This window comes from Vigna radiata, chromosome 5, assembly GCF_000741045.1.
Source record: "Vigna radiata var. radiata cultivar VC1973A chromosome 5, Vradiata_ver6, whole genome shotgun sequence".
In the NCBI taxonomy this organism is placed as follows: Eukaryota; Viridiplantae; Streptophyta; class Magnoliopsida; order Fabales; family Fabaceae; genus Vigna; species Vigna radiata.
Genome location: NC_028355.1, coordinates 33,065,312 through 33,087,978, shown reverse-complemented (window position 1 = coordinate 33,087,978; position 22,667 = coordinate 33,065,312). Strand labels below are relative to the sequence as shown.

At 32.1% G+C, this 22,667-nt stretch overlaps 2 protein-coding genes across 11 annotated transcripts; one reads left to right on the top strand and one right to left on the bottom strand.

The window, feature by feature from the left end:
- The first annotated feature begins 1,917 nt into the window (after positions 1-1,917).
- Positions 1,918-10,564, top strand: LOC106760708 (E3 ubiquitin protein ligase RIN2). Of its 3 annotated transcripts, none has more exons than XM_014644115.2 (13): positions 1,918-2,066; positions 2,629-3,075; positions 3,624-3,701; positions 4,334-4,420; positions 4,532-4,653; positions 6,144-6,240; positions 6,335-6,437; positions 6,753-6,910; positions 7,014-7,151; positions 7,242-7,309; positions 7,395-7,625; positions 8,242-8,620; positions 10,092-10,564. In XM_014644115.2, the coding sequence occupies exons 2-13, from the start codon at positions 2,836-2,838 to the stop codon at positions 10,146-10,148; spliced, it is 1,758 nt and encodes a 585-aa protein (XP_014499601.1). In that variant the 5' UTR covers positions 1,918-2,066; positions 2,629-2,835; the 3' UTR covers positions 10,149-10,564. The 3 variants fall into 3 exon arrangements, with proteins under 3 accessions (XP_014499601.1, XP_014499603.1, XP_014499602.1); XM_014644117.2 differs by having other exon boundaries at positions 1,928-2,011; XM_014644116.2 differs by having other exon boundaries at positions 1,932-2,061.
- LOC106760730 (probable cellulose synthase A catalytic subunit 5 [UDP-forming]) lies at positions 9,188-19,026 on the bottom strand. Of its 8 annotated transcripts, XM_022781508.1 has the most exons (15): positions 18,709-19,026; positions 18,075-18,270; positions 17,857-17,969; positions 16,911-17,182; positions 16,414-16,680; positions 15,888-16,233; positions 15,667-15,804; positions 15,280-15,405; positions 14,951-15,154; positions 14,577-14,862; positions 14,142-14,338; positions 13,317-13,667; positions 11,983-12,358; positions 11,132-11,169; positions 9,189-9,326 (listed from the first exon to the last, which is right to left on the bottom strand). In XM_022781508.1, the coding sequence occupies exons 1-14, from the start codon at positions 18,781-18,783 to the stop codon at positions 11,141-11,143; spliced, it is 2,976 nt and encodes a 991-aa protein (XP_022637229.1). In that variant the 5' UTR covers positions 18,784-19,026; the 3' UTR covers positions 9,189-9,326; positions 11,132-11,140. The 8 variants fall into 8 exon arrangements, with proteins under 8 accessions (XP_022637228.1, XP_022637229.1, XP_022637227.1 ...); XM_022781507.1 differs by lacking the exon at positions 11,132-11,169 and having other exon boundaries at positions 9,188-9,326; XM_022781509.1 differs by lacking the exons at positions 9,189-9,326; positions 11,132-11,169 and adding an exon at positions 12,912-13,013 and having other exon boundaries at positions 12,226-12,358.
- Between the last annotated feature and the right edge of the window lie 3,641 nt (positions 19,027-22,667).

Sequence of the window (22,667 nt, the reverse complement as noted above, 5' to 3'; positions counted from 1 at the left end):
ATTTAATAATTGCACAACGGTAAAAAACTTGCTTAAAAATTCTCATGCTCATGATAATGAATGGCAAGTCATAATTAATTATTGATAATCGATTATTATAATTTAATAATCAATTAAAATTGAGTATAAAATGAGGTATTTTGATTTAAAAATTAATTTTAATGCAATCTAAGGCAAACAATACATAGAACCAAAGATAAACCACATCTATACATCAATCTACTAAATTAAAAAAGCTTTAATATAAAGTCTTCATGAAGATCTTCATGCAATAAGAACACCTGAGACTTGACTTTGAGACATCATCAAAATTTCTTCTCTTTAGCTTTATGCTAACATAAATTTTTTATAGAGTTATGAATTTCTTATGAGTGGAAATGTTTTAATCCTTTGATGATTGTTTGGTAATATATATATATATATATATATATATATATATATATATATATATATATATATATATTTTGAATACTATGATGGTTTATGCATGAGGTTCTATAAGTAATATTGAAGTATGACTTGAAAAAAGTTATTAAGGTGAAATTGGTGATGGATGTTTCAAATAGTGTATGTATTATTGTAGGAGCTTAGTATTAGGGATTATTCTAACACTACAATGGTCATTCATTCTCACATAAAGAAGGTTAAGACATGTGATGAGAACAACATAAGGTCCTAGTCATGAGGCTTCTTTTCTCTTATTTTTTCTAAAATCGCAATTCGTAGAAGGGTGGTGTCATCGCTGCCGCATTGTTGACGACATTGAAGAGAATGATGGAGATGAATAAAAGAGAAAAGTCTCACGGCCTGAAGATGCAAATAGCCACGTTTCAAATTAAATTTACCGTTGATTTTGGAAGACAAAAAATTATAATTTCTTTAAAAATAAAAATTAAAGTGTACCAAAACTTAAAAAAAAAAACTAAAACTAAGATTGTTGGATAGTTAAGAATATATTTAACTCTATTTTATACTTGCTATGGTTTTTTTTTTCTTACACTACTTTTAATGTGATTATGACCTTAGTGGTTTACATACAGGTTAAATCCATCTTTTTCACTTATAAATAATACCGTTTAAAAAAATATAATTCTAACAAAATTTAAAAATAAAAAGTTATATGTATTAGTTAGTTTAAGCAGAGGAATTAGATAGTCATAGTTAAAAAGAATAACCTTAGAGTTACTTATTTTATTAAATAAGTTTTATTTATTTTTAAAATTAAAATTATGTAAAGTTAGTTAAAAAGATATATTCTCTTTTATTAAACATAAAATTATTAAATAAAAAAAATGACAATAAGATATTATAAAAAATATTTAATGATAAGATTCGTACATTTTATTTATTTTTAAAGATAATTACTAAAACGTAAATTATGTGTTTATTTCTCTGTTAATATGATTTATCTTAAGATTTAATTCATATAAATTATTGGAAGGTATCATAACTATAAAAATCAAACGAGTAATCAATTAAACCTATTATTATTGTACAAGTCATTTATAGCAAATGGTTTTTTTTTTTTTTTTTTAAATTATATTTGATTAACTAATATTTTATTAGTAAGTCAATTTTATTATTTGACTTTTAAATTTAACCTTCTTTTAAATTTTAAAATTTAAAACAATCTCGGAACCGATCAATAAATACATATAATCTAATTTTTTATTTTGGGTTTTGTGTGTTTTTTTTTCAAACAAATTTCATCATTTTATAACTCTTTTTGTTCTATTGTTAGTTGAGTTATACAATTTTATTTAAGTGAATTTAATAATATAAATTTTAGAAAGAAATGTTCAACTACTTGAATGAATATTTTATTATTGTAGCAATTTTGCCTTTAATTTTAACAAGTAATTATTTTAAATATTTCTCCAAAATTATTGACACGATATCTTATATAGTTTTATTTATTTATTTTTTTTTCTTCTTCTTCTTTTTCTATCTTTTTCTCTTTCCACCTAAATTCTCTCTCTTTCCTGTCTTTGTCTTGATTCCGATGCGAATGGTAATTGCAGAAACCCCAACGCTCCTTTCCTCTCCATCCTCCTAGATCGAGTCAGGTTCTTTGCGTGTTTCATTTTCATTCCTTTTTTTTTTCTTCCATTTTTGATTTTGCAGTTATCCATTTTCAGATACAATAAAATTGTTTTCTTTATGAACTTTCCCATCAATTACCCGTTGAATTTTATGATTGATTTGGGTTTGTTGCAAATTCTCCAGCATCTGGGAACCGTGATTTTAGGGTTTTCAAGGATTATGAGCTTGATTAGCGAATTTGCCGTTGATCGGTGGGAGGATTTTGTGTTTGAGAGAAATGGGATTCTATTAATTTCGGTTCTACTTTGTTGGTGTTGAATTTGAATTGGAAAGGAAGTCGCTTTTGAAGTTTGGGTATTGATAACTCCCTAGGAAAAATTTGAAATTGGCACTTGCCTTGACTCTGCGTTCATTTAGTGCTTGCAGTTGGAAATTTGAATGTTACCTTTTTTCCTTTTGGCTGTGTAAATTCCCAAGTCGGGAGATGGGTTGTGGATTGCCTTCACTGGGTTCAGGGTTTTCTATTATGCATCCTTTTTTGTTTTTTTTTTTAGCTGACGACTTTGTTAATTCTTTTTCTTTTAGGGTATCCTATTTTATCCGGAGACCTGACATGGTAAAAGCTGTAGCAGAATGATGGTGTTCTTTTAAGCTGGTTTATTGACTTTGCCCTCTGGTTCCATTTGATTTTGAACCATTTTTATGATGGGCAAAGGATTCTCTATAATAATTACAGTCAGATGAAAATTCAGATAATTTTTGTGGGCAAAGAGGCTGAAGTTATTATTAGTAATGGCTTTGAGGGTTATAGCAGTTTCGGCGGTTTCTACATTTCTAAGCTTTGTGGGTCTTCAGTTTTGCACAGACTTGTCTTTGGATAAACTTAGATCAGATGGACTAATAGGCTGGAATTTAATTCACTTGGACGATGCCAGCCAAGACATTGAGTTGCCCTCGGGTTTGTACACCACCATAGGGCTACTGCTGAATTGCATGATCAATTTATTTGTCCTTCTTAATCTTTGTATCAAGGTGAGTTTGTTATATTGAGTATTGCTTACTAAGAATTCACGTATTATGCCAATGTATGATGTTGGATTGTGGTGGCCTGTATGTTCAGCCTGGGCTGAGGTTGTGTACAATAATATCGTTCAATATATCTGCGTGCTTAACTTTATGTCAAGAGTCTCACTTGCCTCGTTACAAACTAAGATAGAGGGAGAGATAAGTAGCTCTGGTGTAGAATGGCCAGGTGCATCGGTGTAATTTTCTTGTGGCGTTTTTCCTATTTTGCACTAGTGAGTTGATGCAAGAATAATCTTATATAGTTTCGGGAAAAATTGGCATGTTATCATTAATCTGTTCACTGCCAGAGATTTGGGACAGACTTTCTTCATTAGAGAAGGGTAGCAGTTTACACATTGTTTAGTTTTTCTACTTTTTCTTCCTTTTTTTACTTTCTTAGCAATCTTGCAGGGTAAGGTGCCCATGGTTTTTGTCCATGATAGTATAAATCTTGTTAATATTGTATATCAATTAATATACTTATTACTGTTAATCAGCCCTCTTATCACTTGCAGGCTGTGTTTTTCTCAGAGTTATATGCTTCTGAAACTCGTAAATTGATTGAGCGTCTAGTTAATTATGTCATTTACAAGGTTAGTGCTTTTTTGTTTGACTGGTTTATCAAACATGTCATTGTGACTTTATTCTGATTATTTTTGACAATTTATATTGCTAAATTATATGTTTTTTTTTTTTTTCAAATCATTTAATAGAGTATATAGTGTATAGATGTATAGATGGGACCTACGAGCCTCACTTTTCTCATGTCTCCCATTCTTCGGTTATGTTGAATACAGAACTTTTTGTTGATGTCTGGTCTGGTGTTGGAATTGCTCCTAAGATGTGTGTTTAAGCAGGATTTAATTACCTAATTTACATGATCAATTTCCAGTGTTTCTTATATATCTAAATTGTGGAGTCTCTGGATAAACAAATAATAATGTGACATGTCTAACCATAAGTGGCAGTGAATACATTCTATGATGTTTTTCTTTTACTAACCAGTTTGATTTGCTAGGATGCCAAGGGAAACATATTTATGATTTTCATCATCATTATTATTTGAATTATCCACTTTCATTTTTTTTATTTTACTTTTGAAAACATTCTGTAATTGAGAAGTTTATCGACATTAAGAACTCTGTCATTAACAAACTGTGTAATGTTTATCGGTAATGAATTGACACTACTTAGTTGTTATTTATATTCAATGATGAATGGACAGGGAACATTTCTACCGCTGATTGTGCCACCAACAATTTACCAAGCAGGTCTTTGGTCAACTTGGTTGACTGTGCTTTGCTCTCTGAAGGTAGATATTACTCTAAAATGAACAAATAGAGACAATTCTGTTTAGATTTGATATATAGAAACAAAGAAAGTGTTTAGCAACTTGTTCTGATATGCTCAACATATTGCATAGATGTTTCAAGCTTTAGCTAGAGATCGTTTGGAACGGCTGAATGCATCTCCATCTGCTACACCCTGGACATATCTTCGTGTATATTCGGCATTATTATTTGTTTTCATGGCTGATGTTCTCTGGTACTAAATTCTCTGTTTTTCTATAGCAATATTGTTGTTCATATTATTGCCATTGCAATTACCATTATTAAGATACTTGATATTCTTCTATTCTCTACTTGGGAGTGGCTTTTGTCCTGGACACAATGCTTCCAATGATATTCATATCCTGCTCTGTACATAAAATCTGCGAATATGCAGCTTAGTTTGATAATTAAGCCACTCAGTTATCAATAGTGCAGCTATTGTTCCATAATGGAGCATGGTGGCTGCTGGCCACTACAAGGAAACCTGTAGCATCACATTTTTCCTATGCACAAATAGCAGCCAGAACTGGAGTCGAATTGTGGAGGATAGTGCTGTGCTGCAATTCCCTGTTGCATTTTCTGGACAAACCTTGATAGTCTATACACATTTTGGCCAAGCTCACAAAATTTAATCCTGACCCATCCCTTTTCTTGCTAAGACTCCTTGTTCTGCACAATAGCTCCCTTTCCATCTTCCTGCCTTCTTTTTTCTGTTTCCTCTTTTACTGTTGTCTTATCTTTTATGTAACTATCTGCCTTTTAATTCTTTTTATGTCTTCGTATCCTTTTTGTTCTATGATCTATCTAGTAATATAAGTTCGAACCCAGCCAGCTTTTATTTTATATTTCTATTTTCTTAGTTTTTTTGTTGTTCAACATAAAACATTTAAGCAACCTATTGTTTGAAAAAGATATGCTATTATCTCTTTGTTTTTGGGAACTGACTTTATTTTCCCTTTACAACTGTAGACTCTCTTTTGCCATTAAAAGAACATATGAGTGATGACGAGCTGGAGTCTTTCTTAGTTTATGTTACCTAACTATGGCATATGTGTGACATGGTTGTATTTATCTGTGTTGTGTAGCGTATTCTTCACACTATATAGTACTAAAAATTTGCAACTTTTTCTGTTGCATCCCTGTTTTTTCTTTTTCTTCTTAGAAATTTGATTATCTTTATTTCAATTAACTTCATTCTTTAGAAAAGACTTTTGATCATTAATTATAGACCTAATGTTAATTTTGGATTTATTATAATTATTTATCTTGTATCCAATTCTCGTATAGCAGCTATCCCAGTCATGGTTAAGAGTTGGCTACTCTGTGATGCTATCTGGGATTAATAACCAAGTCCTATTGGTTAAATAGGCTCTTCTTTGTTTAACCTCATTTGATGAACTAGCTTCAGTTGATACTCTACCCATTTGGCATCTATCTGAAAGCGTTTTTTTTTTTTTGGTAAATCTAATTCACAATTTTAAACGTTGCTTGTAAATGAGTCATGACAATCACCAACTATAGTTTCTAAAGTGGTTTTTTGGGAGCTAAGGGTGTAGAATTTACGCTTTTCCTTTTTGAATTTATAGTATGAGCAATTTACATTGAATCTGATTATATTTAATTTCATGATAGCTAAAACAATTTTTGTTATTATTGTAATTTGATAGCTTTGGCATGCTTCTGACAACTTCTGTATGCTCGTAGGATAAGGCTTTGTCTGACAATATATAGAACACATGGGTCCTCCATGTATCTGCTATTATTCTTTGAGCCTTTCAGTATTGCTTTTGAGACCCTACAGGTATTTAGACTGCTGAGATACATTTTTATCACCTGTTATGGTTCCAGTGGGGAAGTGATGCCTGGTTTAATCTTTTCTGTGATATAAATTGTAGGCTATTTTGGTACATGGCTTTCAGTTGCTTGACATATGGCTGCATCATTCAGCTTGCAATAGGGATTTCCGATCACCTAAACTGCTTGACACATTAACTGCAGGTACTTTGGATAAAAGGCTGTTTTTTAAGCATTTAATAAGTCAATTATATGACTGGGTATTAAGAACAAATTTTTCCTCCGGATGTTCTCTTTACTTTGTTGGTTTCCAATTCTAATATTTTTTTATTTTTTTTTATTTATTTATTTTTTTTTTATCTTTTTGAAATATAAGTCTGTTGTTTGAAATAACAATCACTAATTTTCTTTGGTTTGTCTGCATGAATATGTGCAGCTTGGTTTCTTAAGACAAATATTTTCTCTTGTTGTTTGGAGGAACTTAATTCTAGCTTTCCTGATTGAGTGGTTTGACTGCAGGTTCATTGTTGGAATGGAAGGGAATTCTTATTCGTAACTTGGGGTTTTTCCTAGACATGGCTACATTTTTCATGGCACTTGGCCATTACTTGTATATATGGAGGCTTCATGGCATGGCTTTCCATCTTGTAGATGCAGTGCTATTTCTAAATATACGTGTAGTTACTTACATCTTAATTCTTTGTGAATTTTACTGTCCACAGAAATTTAACTGACATTTGTTTATTAAGTACTTGTAATCATTGGTGTTCTTTTGAGCAGGCATTACTTAGTGCAATAGTAAATCGCATAAAAGGCTTTATCAAGCTAAGGATAGCTCTAGGAACACTTCATGCAGCTCTTCCTGATGCAACAACTGAGGAGCTAAGAGCGTATGATGATGAATGTGCTATTTGTAGAGTATGCTAGATTTCTGAACTCTTTCTTTGTGATTGATCTTGGTATTATTAGATGTATTTTTGAGTAATATTATGGATATGTTTATGACAGGAACCAATGGCTAAGGCTAAAAAGCTAAACTGCAATCATCTCTTCCATCTTGCATGTTTAAGATCTTGGTATGATTGTTTTTATGGACATCTCTATCTTTTTCTCTTTGGGTTAATTTTTATGAGGTGCTATTGGTTGCTTTACTGATTTCAGGTTGGATCAAGGCCTGACTGAGATGTATACTTGTCCAACTTGTCGAAAGCCACTTTTTGAGGGAGTGCCTGAAAATGAAGCAAGCTCTGACACAGGGACTATGTCTAGTGATGAACAGCTTGCACGCCAAATTAGTGCTGGATTAGACCGGCCAAACAATGCTAGACATGCCATGCCTACCGGATTGTATCCAAATCAGACACTAAACACTCCTGAAGGTGTTACTTGGAGGTTTAATCTTTATACTCAATGCTACATGACCTTCTGTCTCTCTTTTGAATTTAAATTTTATTTATCTGTTAACTTTTTATTTTGAAAAGTTATTAAACACAACTGAGGTGATATAAAATCTACCAAGCACAAGTGCTTAACAAATAAGAAAAGGAAAGAAATCAACTCAACAGAATTCCCTAATCACTCAGTGGAATTCAATCAAGAAGCACCTGGAATCCTTGAGGAAGCCAATAAAACTGTTCTTTCAATAAAAGGAGCATGATAGGAATCTCCGATGGAGACCTATGATCTATGTTTTCTTTTAATGTATAGTAGCTTAAATTTTTTGTATTAAAAAACCGAATCCATCTATTTGAGAAACAAAATACGATCAAGAATCAAAACTAAAGGATACCGACTCTACAATAAATTATCTCAATAACTGATGTAAGGAAATATTACTTAACTTTCTCATATTTGATATATTATAAGAAAATAATGGTTGATTAGCCCTTTTATCTCTACGTTATATTGACGTACTTAGTAGTTATCTGCTGCAGTCAAAATATATAGATTTGTTATCTTCCATGGATTGATGCATTTTATTTTACTGATTTTACTTTTTCTTATCTAGGGGTGCAGGGCTGGACTCAGGTTGGTTGCATTCTTGGCCAAATCAAGGTGTTGATGGGGCCGGTCCGTCTACTGCTATGAGAACAGTTGGATTGGGAAGAGTTCAAATGATGATGAGGCATCTTGCATCTGTTGGAGAAACCTATGCTCAGACTGCCTTTGAAGATTCTTCTTGGAACCTTTGGCCCATTAATCCCTCTCAGGCTTCTGCGAGTGCTTCAACCATTCCTCCCCCTAATGGAAGATCATTAGGACGAACTGGTAGTTTACATTTAAGGACTGCTTCACAGCCTCCAAATGATAATGTGGCTAATATACTTGCCATGGCTGAGACTGTTCGAGAGGTTCTACCTCATATTCCAGATGACATGATATTCCAGGTGTGTTTGGGATTATTTGCAGCATGATATTTATAATTATTTCAGTTTGTTCAGACTAGTTTTTTCTTAGCATCTAATAATAAGTATGCGTGATGCTTGATGACCGACAAAGCAGTTTAGAATGTCTACTTTAATATGCTGTTATGGTAACAACTCAGATAGATGCCCCGTCTGCTTAGAAGTGAACTTAAAGTGGTCTGTTATTCTTGATTCTGCACTTCGTGTTTATTCAATGCCACCACAGTCTATGATATTTGAAAATGATAGATTTGACAAAGCAGTATTATCAGTAATACACTTTCATTTGCATTTTATGACTTGTGCAATACATGGATAACAATGTACTTATGGGTTAATCAAACTCTGAATGTGATATCATGTTATAAAATTGTAGATAGAATTTGTTTGGGCTAATTTTGTGACAGGAAAAATTTAAACAGAAGTGACTGTAGGTGTAAAGTCTGCAGCCCTTTAGCTGTAAGGCGCCAAAACCATATGGAATGACCTCCCTCCCGCCTTTCAATATTTTTCTGTATCTGAATTCACTCCTTCCTCTTCCCTTTTTCCCCTTCTGCCAGTCATGGCATATATAAACAAATCTTCCTTGAATCTTCCGTTCAACCTCGTCCTTCTAGCATAAGTGAGACATTAATCTACTGCCTTCTCTTTGTTTGTTCGCGCATTGGCTCTAGTAATAGGAGGATATCTGTATTGTCACAAATCCATGACATTTACTCAATTATGGCTATAGCAGGCAACTAAAGAAATTGTCTAGGTAGTATACCCTTAAACTTTCATTGTGAATGAAATAATGGCACTGGATGGACACGTGTGATTGCTTTTACGAGCAAACATGTTATCATCAGAATTCATTCTCAACTTGTCAAGTCAAGAGTAAAGTAAAAAATGATGTTGAAAATTTTCATCATCTTGGATTGCCACCTCTATTTTCTCTTGGATAGACATTGGATAAAGCGTTCGTTAGTGTAAATGTTATACTGTAATCAAGCCAAAACATTTTATTATGATTTTTAAGGTAGTTTTTTTTACAAAGTGGTTTAGTCTAATTTAATCCTATAAAATTGGCTTATAAGGTCAAAATTGTCCTCACCTATGTATTGTATTTTGATAGTTCCGGTTGATGAGACTTGAGCTTTTTACAGTTATTATTGAAGTCAACAAATTTACATATCGAGAATGCAAAATCTTACACCAAGTGCTCAATTATTTAATCAAAGTTTCAAGGGTTTATTTTTCAAATATCATAGTTGATGGGGATGTACTTGGATGCCAATATAAATTGTTTCTACAATATCACTGCATGTATTATCTACTTTTCTCTCTTTAAGGTTTTATTTTCCAGATATGACAGTTAAGGGGTTTTACTTGTTATTTTGGGTCCTTTATTTGATTATGTAGATTGGTTGCTCTATGTAACGTGTATTAAAATCCAAAGCATTTGATATTGCAGGACTTGCAAAGAACAAATTCTGTTATGGTTACTGTGAATAATCTTCTTCAAATGTGACTTACTAAGGTATTATTTTACACCTCAAGGAATATTATGAAGAATGAAGGATGTAGAGGCACTACATTTTATGTCCCTTGAAAAGGCATAGGCTTCATTTTATGTATATAGAGTCAGCACATTCAATCTGTTGTACTGAAGAAAGATAGCAGAAAATATATAGGCATTTTCTTTCTCTTTCTCTCTCTTCTACTTGAATCAGTAGTAAAATAAATGTGGGGTATGTTCCCAAAGCTGGGCAAGTTCCTATCTGTCATTGTTCCGTTTGAATTGTAATTTTGAATATGTTGCTACCTCCAAAATTATCTTGTAATTTTCTTTCCACTCCCCACTCCATTTTGTGGGGTTGGCAGAGAGAGAGACAGGGATAATATACATATCAATTATCTTAAACTCATTCAATATTGGTCAGCCAACATATCTAATTCCAATCTCTTTTAAACTATATTTAATTAAAGATTTTCGAATACATTTTCTGAAACTCCAATCAATAGTGGATAATATATATTGAATATTGCAAATTAAGGGACACTCATTATACAATATTCTCTCTGTTCAACTTTCATGGATGTTCTTGAAAATTTATTCTAAATTAGTTTTTTATTCTCAAGGCTAATAGTGCATTCAATGTTATATTTTATATGATTATTTAAAAAATTACTTTGTGCGTTACAGTTAGTAGGAGTAACATGAATGAATAACTTTATTCATTTATTTATTTCATTTTTAAGTGTTTATGTTGTCCAAACAGATGTTAAATTTAATACATATATATTTCAGTATTTTTGGAAGACTCGTTTTACGTCATTATTATCGATTAAAAAATCTCGTGAAATAGTAGCCATGAATAATATGGAAAATAATTTATTTTAAGAGAATTGTGAAGTAGAAAAAAGAAATGCATGCAACCCAGAAACGAAGTATGCTAAACATCTTATATTTGATTGGCTATTGTAATATTTACATAATTCTCGTGGATTTACCTTTGCACTTCAGGCTAAAAATATTGTAAAATTCACAACTACAAAATAAAACAAGGAGAAGTACATAAGAAAATTGTTTTAAGAAGATAAAATATATGTTAATAGAATTTAATTTGTCAATTACATATATATTGTTTGTAAATTCTATCCTGTAATAAGATTAATAAAAAAATCTTTAATTCTCATATCAATATCTATTATTAACATTATAAAAGAAAAACTCTTAGAAAGATAAATAAATTATACTTCACCATGATCTAGAAATGATACAAAATGAAATTGTCTATAAAAGAATGTAATAGTTCGTTAAAAGTAAAGAATAATTAACTTATTTAATGTATACACACATATATAAAATTGGTACATATAATTGTGTTATGCATAAGTGTTTCATAAGCATAAAATTAGAGTACAATATTACAATCATGCTGCTGTCTTCTGTTGTTAACAGGCAAAGAATCAGGTAAACACTTACTTGTATCCCAAAAATTCTTTCAAATAGTTATGTCCCCCAAGATTTGAATAAAACATACAAATGATACAAGTTAAAAGTGGCAAAATGTCAAACAGTTTCTACTTTGCACTGGAAAAATCATCATCCATGAATCATGCATGGTAGCATTTTGGTTGGCAAAATTGTAGCTAATTGCAATCCAATCCACATTCCTCTAGAACTGGTCCACTTGACTTGGGTAAAAATGGATCAATTTTCACCCACAAGACAGAAAAGAAAGTGGCAAGAAGGATTGCCCAAACAATGACAATGGTAGGAGTCCTGTTATGCCTACCTACCATGCCTTTTAGGAATGGATACAAATGAAGAATCACCCAAAAAGAAAACAAGAGTTTACCAAGTAGAGGTCCCCATGCCTCAAACCCAATGTTTATTGCATTTGAGACTCCAGCAACCACAGCAATTATGTTCAGTATCAGCAACGTTGTTGGTATGATCAGTAAAGTGGTCCAATTCAAAGCAAACATGTCAGAATGCTCCTTCTCATCATCTTCCCTTGATGTCACTATGAAGTTTGTATTTACACCTGCCAACACCTTAAACATCCCCAGGAACACTGCAACAAAATGTGCTGACACACCTCCAATCACCCAAAATTGCTCATTTCTCCACCACTCATCAATTGTGACACCACTCCATCTCATCTCTAACAGACTTGTGGTGAAAATGCAGAAGAAAAGAGACACAAACCACATGCCAGCTGTGTTGCTGAGCTGCAATGGCAACAAGAATATTGATAATAAGATATGGCAGATTTTATTTTGCAATATTATGGCAATAAAAGAGGTAGTGATAAGAAGTGGACTCTAACTCAACCCTATAAAACTGATTTGTATGCTGAAGTTTGCATCCACTTATATAATATAATTTGTCTTGTCTTTAATTAATGTTGGATCTCCAACACGCCTCTTATCTCAAGCATGGAACTAAGTATTAATGGATGGTCTAATAGCGGTTTAACTATAGGTCCAACAAACAACAAATTTTGTTAAAATAAACTTTAATTCAGGACTTTGATATCATGTTAAGAAGTGATTAACTCAACCCTACAAAACTGGTTTGTAAGATAAGGTTTGCACACACTTATATACTGTAAACTTATCTTATCTCTAGTCATTGTGGATCTCCAAGAAGTAGAAACCAAGTCATCTTTCCCCATTTATTGCCCTTCTCTTTTCCACCTCAATTTATAAGTATTTCTTTCCCTTTCCCCCTAGTGAAAAAGCCATACATGAACCAAATAACTAAAAACCAAGGGAGTATTACCTTCTAGCCATGTTTCTCTTTCTAATTGAAGGGATTTAGGAGGAATAGGAAATGGTATATTATGTGATTTTTAAGGATCAGAGTTTGACTTTCTGGTAGAACCTGAAGAATATGCACAAGCTTCAGAGTTTGAGACTGAGTATTAGGCTAATTCTAATTTCAGGATTTAGTCACACATAAAATTGTGTCTCTCTTCAAGGATGAATTATGTGGGAATCCAACTCAGATTCTCTCTCACAAACTCATGTCAACTAAATTACACATGATGTTGAGAAGGTAACATTTGGATTGATTAAAATATTATCAAATAGATTACACACGTTCCTATTTCATGTCCTTTATTTTCAATCATAACATGAAATCAGAAAATTGAACAGCTCTTTTGGCTAAAAGTAAGCTTCATACCTCAGGAATGATAAATTTGCCAGTGAGCAAGCAAACAGCAGGTAGGGTACAATACACCACCAAAGGTATTGATGTCCATGGATATACTATTGCATTTATGTAAGAAATTCGTTGTAACCACTTTAATCCTCCTCCATATCCATACCAAAGAGGGCAATGTTTACTCATGAATATTTCCATTGATCCAAGTGCCCATTGAAAGACTTGTTGCAAACCACTAGAAAGGTTTCTTGGAGATGATACTTTAAATCCAGGTCTTTGAGGAATACTATATATAGATCTCCATCCATGACAATGCATTTTAAAACCTGTTAATATGTCTTCTGTAACTGAACCATATATCCACCCAACCTGAGAAATTGAAACAATGGCTACAAGTTGCAACTTGAATAAGAAATTTTTGAACTGTTTAGACAATTTTTTTATCAGAAAGAAAAATAAGAAGAAAAAGTAAGCTTAACTTCTCCATAAGTTAAAATTATTGTTAAGAATCCAAGTTATTCTAAGTCTCATATTGAATAGAAATGAGAATGTTAAGCATCATTTAAGGAATAAAACCCATAAACTTGTTGTCTTAAGGTTTTTTTGTTAGAAATAGTGTCAATCTTTTATATAGTTTGTATTCAAGTCACATTTATATAATCTCTTCTAATGAATTCTCGAATAAAAAAATGTATCAATGTAAAACGACTAACTCTCAATTTTGTTCCATAGAGAAGTCCTTTTTTTTTCTTTTTTTCTTATTTTCTTTTCAAAAGTGCTAATGTAGAAGTTGGACCAAGCACAACACCTTAGAATATCACAGTAATGAAATGGTTTTGTTACCTCTTTTCCCCATTCTGTTTTCTCTTCATAGCCACAACTAATGACATGTATTGCTTCTGTAAGTTGAGAAGCAAGATTTCCATGTTTGAGTGTCTCACCATCCAACAGTTGAGTAGATGCAACAAAGATAGGAGATTGTCCAAATTTCTTGGCAAACTTTGGATTTGAAATCTGAGCTAATTTTTCATCTTCTGTGCCTACATTCAAGGTTTTACTTTCTTATATCAGACAATGATTTATAAAATCATTAGGTTCCTATTTCATAAGCTCCTTCACTGAACCTTATATTTTCTTCCAAAGAACAATTGAAAAGTAAAGTGTTCCTAAATTGGATTTGCATTTCAGAATAATCATTGATATGCATGACAAGGCTTAAGAGAATTAAATATAATATGCTGCCAAATACTAAGTGTGCAATGCTATTATCTTCATTACCATTTTCAATATAATTCAGAACACCTTCAACTGCAGATGATTCAGAATGTACTTTACTATGGCTGTTTTCCATTATCTCAAACTTCTGTTTCTTTAACTTCTTCTTCTTCTTGTTCCCCATAAAACAACATCCACAACAACACCACTTTGGCCAACAATTGCATGTCTTGGTTGGAGGCTTCTTTTTTCTTGGAGAATCAAAACCATAAAGTGCTTGCCTTCTAAAGACACATTGTGTTCCAACATATGTAGGTCCTTGTATACCATCCAAGCCTTTCATGTTAATCTAACAGAGAAGAGAAATAGTTTATTACAAGTCCATTTACAAGTGAAATTAAGAGAAATAATTCAGTTTTTCTTAAGAGCATTCATACATCAAAGAATCCATTTGTTTGATTGGCATGTTGTTCAATACCATCAAATCTCTGTGAGAACTGCACATAGGAGACCCTTTTTCCTACTACTGGATCCATCATGAAACACATTGCATCTCTTACAACCTTGCTATTGTTGATGTAATGATCATAGTCCAAGTTCAACACAAAAGGGGCATTGGAAAGTACTGCAGACACTCTAGCCTGTTTGATAGAATCATCAATGCAGAATTATATCAGATTTGCATTGATGTCAACTGAATAATTGCTTAACATTTTAGAGCTTTATCAAGGTTCTTTTATCCTTCATTATTTTTTAGGTTGCTTACCAATGCATTTAATGCCCCTGCTTTTTTGTGGTGATTGAAATTTGGTTTTTTTTCTCTAGAAACATATACCAAGCGTGGCAGTTCCTTGCCATCCATGTCATATCCCCCAGTTTCTCCAAGAAAAACCTGAGAAAGAATTAGCATTGAAAATCACAAAGTTAATCATACAAAATGAAAATGTATATCATCTTTGGAAGGAAAATATAACACCAATGTGACACGAGTCCAATCCACATAAGGATTCACACCATTTCCAACTCAAAATCTTAATTTTGAAATAGTTATTCTGAAAATCAACTACTTACTATGAAAACAGTAATTAAATGACAGTGGCAAAATCCTTTACAAGATCAATACAGATTCTATTTACTCTTGATTTGTACTAACCTGTATCATTCCTGGATGATCACGAACATTATTTCCAGGCCATGGTGTTCCATCTTGCATTGTCCACCCTTCTTCTGGGACCTTCCTAGACTTTGCAACTAGAGAGTTAATTCGAACTCTAAACTCTTCATATTCTCTCTGTAATATAATGAAAATAACCAGTTATTATATAACATGAAGATTCATTGGATAAAGTATCCAAGTCATGCTGACATTTCTACCTTCATTGCTCTTCTCTCTTTCACAAATGATGGATGCACCTTGTCATTTAGGTAGCTTATCTTCTCAGCAAAGTACCATTCAGGAGCTCTTGGCTCAATGCTAAACTTCTTACAAAAAGGAACCCATTTCTTTGCAAATTCACAAGTCTCAGATAAAGCCTCAAATGTTAGCATTGCTGCCCCATCATCAGATACATAACATGACACCTTTTCAGCAGGGTAATCCATGGCTAGAATGGAAAGAACTGAGTTTGCAGTCACAAGAGGAGGCTCTTTTAATGGATCCACTGTGATCACAAATATATCAATTGGAGAAAGTTGAGAAGCTTTCCCTTCCTTTTCATACCTACATGTACAAGTACATTAAATTCTGTTAATAAACATGCAATGAAACATCACATAAAATTATATACCAATGATTAATCATTCAGTAAAAGCTACAAACATTAGATATGTGTGTGTATATATCTATATGTATATATATATATATATATATATATGGAAAAATATTTTGTAGATTACTTGCCTCAAGGAAAGCCTGTCCAGATAAGTTTCTCTCATGACTGGAAGCAACTTAGGAAACTGGTCTAGAATCCATGAAAGAGTGAACCAAAGTTCACATATTACTGACACCAGCCACAAAGCATAGGCATGTTCTACAGGGTTCACAACTCGGTAATGGAAGAAGAATCCAAGAACAACTAGCCTCATTAGTATTACCATTCGGTAAGGGTTAATTTGACTTGATGGAACAGACATCTTTCTTGATAATGGCTGTCTTCCTTCATCCATTCTGACCAACAAAAGAAACACATAATCTGATCATAAAGTAATCCTGTATATGTGTATATAATATATCATTTTGTATGCGTATGTGTGTATCTTCGGTAGAAAGTTAAATACTATTAAACTTAGAGACAATAAATCATCAAAATGCATAGAATTTCTCAATTATGAACTAATAATGTTGTTTGAATCTACAAGGTTGTTTCAATGATGAAGGAACTCTGGAAGAACACTTACATAAGGAATTCAGTGTCGTCATCATCATCATCTACAAGGTTGTTTGAATCTTCCTTGTTGTCCTTTTCTTTTCTCACATTACCAAGTTTCATTTGTCTTTGCTTCCATGTCTCCATTCTTTCCTTCCATGCAACACTTCCATAGCCATAAGCAGCAAGGTCCTTGGAAGGATCCATGGATCTTGTTTGCAATGGAACCATCTCTTTGCTCAATGTGGTTGAGCTTGAAGGAACCAAAGCTTGATTTTCTTCAGAAAATTCTTCCTCCTGTTCCTTAAAATGCACGTTGCATGCATGCAAAAGATGTAAAAGTAAAAATTTAGAATAAGTAATCTCTGCTTATATGTTTTGTTATGACAAAGATTGAAATTATTAGTATTACTTTTATGTAAGTATTTGTATGGCTAAGGTATACACATTAACAATAAAATATTTGGTGAATTTTGTTAATAACAAAATTATTTGTGAATAAATTATCTGAAAATTATATCGATAATGTAAACGTACATTGTCAGCATATTTTCACTGAATATACATAAAATTAATATCATATACAGTATATCCTATATTATTAATATAATTACATGTACTATCATTTTAAGTTTTGTTAAAAAATTATACGTAATTATCACAGTCTTCACTATGAATTTGTTAAATGTGATTATATCTTGGTATACTTAATAATATTAGTTTGTAAAAAAATACAGATTCCATAAACTATTACAATTTTTTTCCATTTTAAAAAATTAGTCTTAGACATATAATTATTTGGATGATTATTATGAAAAATCTCAAAGAAAACTCAGTGTAATGAAACAAAAGAGTAGGCAATATAAAGAAATTAAATAGGAGAGAGACTATATAACATAATTTGATGTTACTTGTTTCTATATTACATTACATATATGAAACATGGCTATGGGAATATTTGGAACAAAACTATATACCTCATGAGACATGGTCGTTTTCAAATCTTGTTCATTTCCTCCATCAAAATCATGTTCATTCTCCAAGTCATCAACATCATCCTCTTCTTCATCCCCCTCAACTCTTTGACACCCTGCAACACTCAACCAGTAGAGAACATTGTTTAAATTTGGATTCTTTTTATCTTTGGAACCTTCAAAATGCACTGATATTTTTGTAAATGATTGTTGTTATATACCTTTGAGACGCTTGAATCTTGTTTTGCATTGAGGGCATACTTGGTTTCCCTCCCTACGTTCATACTCATAACAGCTCTTACAAACAGGAAAAGCACACTCATTGCAGGCCACAAATAGCTCACCATCTGCATTAATCCCTATATCATCTCCACATAGTTCACATCTTTTGCCATCTAACTCTTTCAACCTTCTTTCCTGCACCACACCACAATTAAGTCCATATGCATAATCATATGTTATACAACCAACTTTATCGACGAGGAGGTTCACTGGATAGACACAGACATCAATGAGATATATGAGTCCAACCACGTAAAGTGTTGGAAGTCTATAGAGATAAAGTTAAATTATAATATATAAGTGAGAGGTGCAAACTTTACCTTACAAACTGGTTTTATGGAATTGAGTTAGGTTTAAACCCACTTTCTAATATGGTATCAGAACCGTGATTAGAAACTATCTTAACAAGTTCTAAGTGAACATTCTATTTCCACCCGTTCTAAGACTGCTATTGTACCACTCAATTTTTAGTATATGTTAACTCGGCGTGAAGGAAGTGTGTTGGAAGTCTCATTGGATTCCGAACAACTTGATCATACTGTATAATATTGTATAAGAAATTAACTAACTTACCACTCCATCTTGACGTATGATGATGAGTTCATTGCTGTTGTGGGAGCCTGCAACCAACCCGAAACTGATTTCCATTTACAGACAGTGGTCACAGTATAGAACAGTGCATGTTTCTTCTGATATATATGTTGAGATTAATATCCATTGCCTTTCAACTCAAGGAAGACACAAAATCCACTTTACTTGATTAAGAGAGAAAGCACCCTTTAGTTATTCCTTTTCAGCCAAAACAGACAAAAAAACTTACAAATATATTATTCTTTTCTTCTCTTTTGTTTCAACTTGATCATCTTAATCTCTTTTTCTCCGCCATCATCCTTCTTATCCTTTCTTTTTTCATCTATCATTCCGCCATCAAAACAAAAACAAAATCAAAATCAAAGACTCTTTCCACACGTCTCCTTCAATAGCTTGCCACCTTCATCAACGTGTCATTTTCTCTGTGTAATGGTTAACTAAGTACAACAGTTATAATACATTGAGAAAAACAACAGAACTAACAGTACAGTCACATACATTACAAAAATAAAATAACCACACAAAAAAGTAAATATTTAATTTAAAAAAAATAAAGTAAAAACTTTAAAAAAACAATATTAAATAAATGTACAAATTCTTTTGTGTGTCCAAATATCGTTTCTAAAAAAATGTTCATTCAAGAGTGTTATTGGTGTTGTTGATTTTGTTGATACTTCCATAAATTTATTTTCTGATTTGCGATTGTAAATATAAAAATTGTCTTTTATGTTTATATGTATAATCCGAGAAAGCTTTTAGATTGTTTAATTCAGGACTAAAAGAGTAATTTAATTAATTTGAAAGTAAAATAATTTCCAAATTATACTATTCAAAGACAAAAAGATGGCTTTTGAATGACATTTGAAAATTACTATTTGTAGAAAAAAAATATTTTCCCGTTATATAATTCAAAAGTCAGTTCACTTTTAAATTTGTGCAATTTGAAATTTATTTCTTACGGAAAGAAAATATTTTCAAATATTCTATAGTAGTTGCTTTTGATTTTTAGATTATATAATTCGAAAGTTAAAAAATGATTTCTAGATATTAAAAAACACAAAATGCAAAAAGAAATTATAAATGGCAGAAAGATATAAGGTGCACGAAGAAATTAAATTTCCTTTTTTTTTATCACAAGTCAAATTGGAGTTTTATTTTTATAATATACGCAACATATATAAAACAGTGCATTAAAATGTTATATTATATTTGAATTTGGTTTATGTTTTTATACATAATATATATATCATTCAAACAACTTTGGCCACATATCATATTTATTCATTGATCATTAATTGCCTTATCGATTTATTTGTCTAATATTTGATTCAGATTCGAAATTATATTGTCAAAACATAAATTATATAATACCAAGTGTTATTATTTTACTCAATAAACATATTCAATAACACCGTCTAATAATTTTCTTTAAGCCTTCTCATTGTAAAACATTCCAACATATATATTTATATAGGAAAATAACATTTTGACACCATTTTGACATTGCATACGTGTCAAAATGTGATTGGACGATTTCAAATTAGAAAAAGAAACTTTGGTTTTTTCTTCCAAATATGCCCCTATTTCAGTTTTTTTAATTTGAAACTGTCCAACCACATTTTGACACGTGTGCAGTGTCAAGATAATGTCAAAAATTGGTGTCAAAATATCATCTTCCATTTATATATTATAATCTGTTATCTTAAATTATTATTTATAATTTTATTACTATTTATTATATTATTCAAGTAAGTATTATTTTAAGAATTAAATATATTTTTATTCATTAAATTATTACACGATTTTAGTTTTCGTCTTTTTCTAAAACTTTGTTCCATTTTCATTTTTTTTTCTTTTAAAAGGTTTCAGATGTAGTTATTCATGACCAATGATGTTAGTTTTTTTCTTAGATGGTTAATGGTATGTCATGTTACCTTTTTCTTTTTTAAAACATGTCACTCCTCCCTATTTTATTCACACACGAGGTTTCTCTCCCTTCCTCATTCACAGGTGAGCCACCCACCCAAATGGTCGTCCTTTACCAAGCCACCCACCCACCTCCTATTGAGGCCTTATCATTAGCATTCTTACCCACGATAACCTCGTTAAACATGAAAAAGAAGCAGATGAGTAAGAAACTCTTGCACGTGAACAAGGAAAAAAACAAAAGAAGGATTTCGAGATGGAGAAGGGTGGCATCCGTGGTAGACGGAGATCCCGTTCAGGCATTGATGGTGTCGGTAGAGTCTTCGACTTAATTTCCGACAAAACGGTGGGGTACAACAATGTTGCTCCCAAAACAGTTGATGGCATACTCCTAACTATGACTTAGCACATTCATGAAGAGTTGAAATCATCTATGGAAGATGGGCCTAAACTATTTTTCTTGGGCCATCTTAAGCCATCATGAAGATCTTAAAGTAAGAATAATTTTTGGACCTTGTATTTTGGGTCAAGTAGTCTATATTTTATTTTAGCTTTGTATTAGGGCCAAAGTAGTCTAGATTTTATTTGGGTTTTGTATTATGGACCTAGTAGTGTAGGATTTCAATTTGGGCCTTGTATTTTGAGCCAAGTAAAGTAGGGTTTTGACCATCTAAGTCAACATTGAGCCTTAAGCCCAACATTGACCAAGGTGGACGTCTAAATGGGTGTGTTGACCAAGGGGTCAACATTTTTTGCCAAGCTTAGAGAACAAGGGAGCATTTTGTCCTAGACATGTGGAGGCACCCTATTGGAGAGTTTTTCCTCTTAGTTAGAGGTCATGTGTCACTCTAGGAATAGAGAGTTTTTCCATAGGTAGTGACCACATTTCACCCTCTCATTTAAGAGGATTTTTGCCAGTTATCTCCCTCCTATTGGAGAGACTTTCTCCTTGCTCACCAAGCCAATCAAGGTGACTCTTTTAGGTTATAGTTTCTATCTATTTTGAGACACCTTAGCCTACCTTAGCCTATAAATAGAGGCGTCTCTCCATCATGTAATCACCTTTGAAATAAAGTAATGTTATGCTGCCATTTTGTGCACTCATACTCTTAGTAAGGTCACCTTAGGCTAGAGCAACCCAAGTGACCTTCTTTAGCTACCTTCCTTTAAGAGTTGGTACAATCTCTCTTAAAGAAGCCACAAACACATCATCCAACACCATACAATCATTTATCTTCCCCACCATTAAATTTCGCTTATTGCTTCCATGAACATCATGGCTTGGTTGCTTCTAGATTTGATTTATCCTAGTTAGAGCATTGCCATCAACAATGGTAGAAAGGAACTAGGTTTCTATTGAAGAAAAAAGAAGTCATGCCTTTGTTGAACAAAACAAAAAGCTCTCCAGTTCCAAAAACACAAAACAAATAATCCTCATACATAAAAATAAATAAAAACACTTTGTTTCATTTGATTTAAATCATCCTATATTTCATTCCACAATGTCGGTGTGTATGGTGACGTGAACTTATTAACTAGAAAAAATAGACACTAGTTGGTTAGGAATTTATTAAGATAATAGTTAGATTGAAGTTGAGATAATCGAAAACCTTTTTCTTAATCAAACCAACAAACCTTTATACATGTAGATTTGAGAGGATAAAAGAATATCACACAATAAAATTTATAAATATGATAATTGGTTGAATTAAATGTTTAGTTGACAAAGCTCCTCTGTAATTTTCGGAGGACGTGCCTTCTAAAGATAATGATATTTTTGTGACATTTTCATCACGCAGTTTTTCAATATTATTACCAAACCATAAATAACATATGCCAATTTCTAAAATGGCCAAAACACATATGTAAGGCATGTCATCCTCTTCACTATTAATGCACATGCTATCAAGAAATATAGTAGAATCAACACCCTACAAATTGAATATCCATCAAAACCATGATTATTGGTTGAGTTAAACCTATTTAAAACACCCTAAGTTAAATGTTTTGTATAA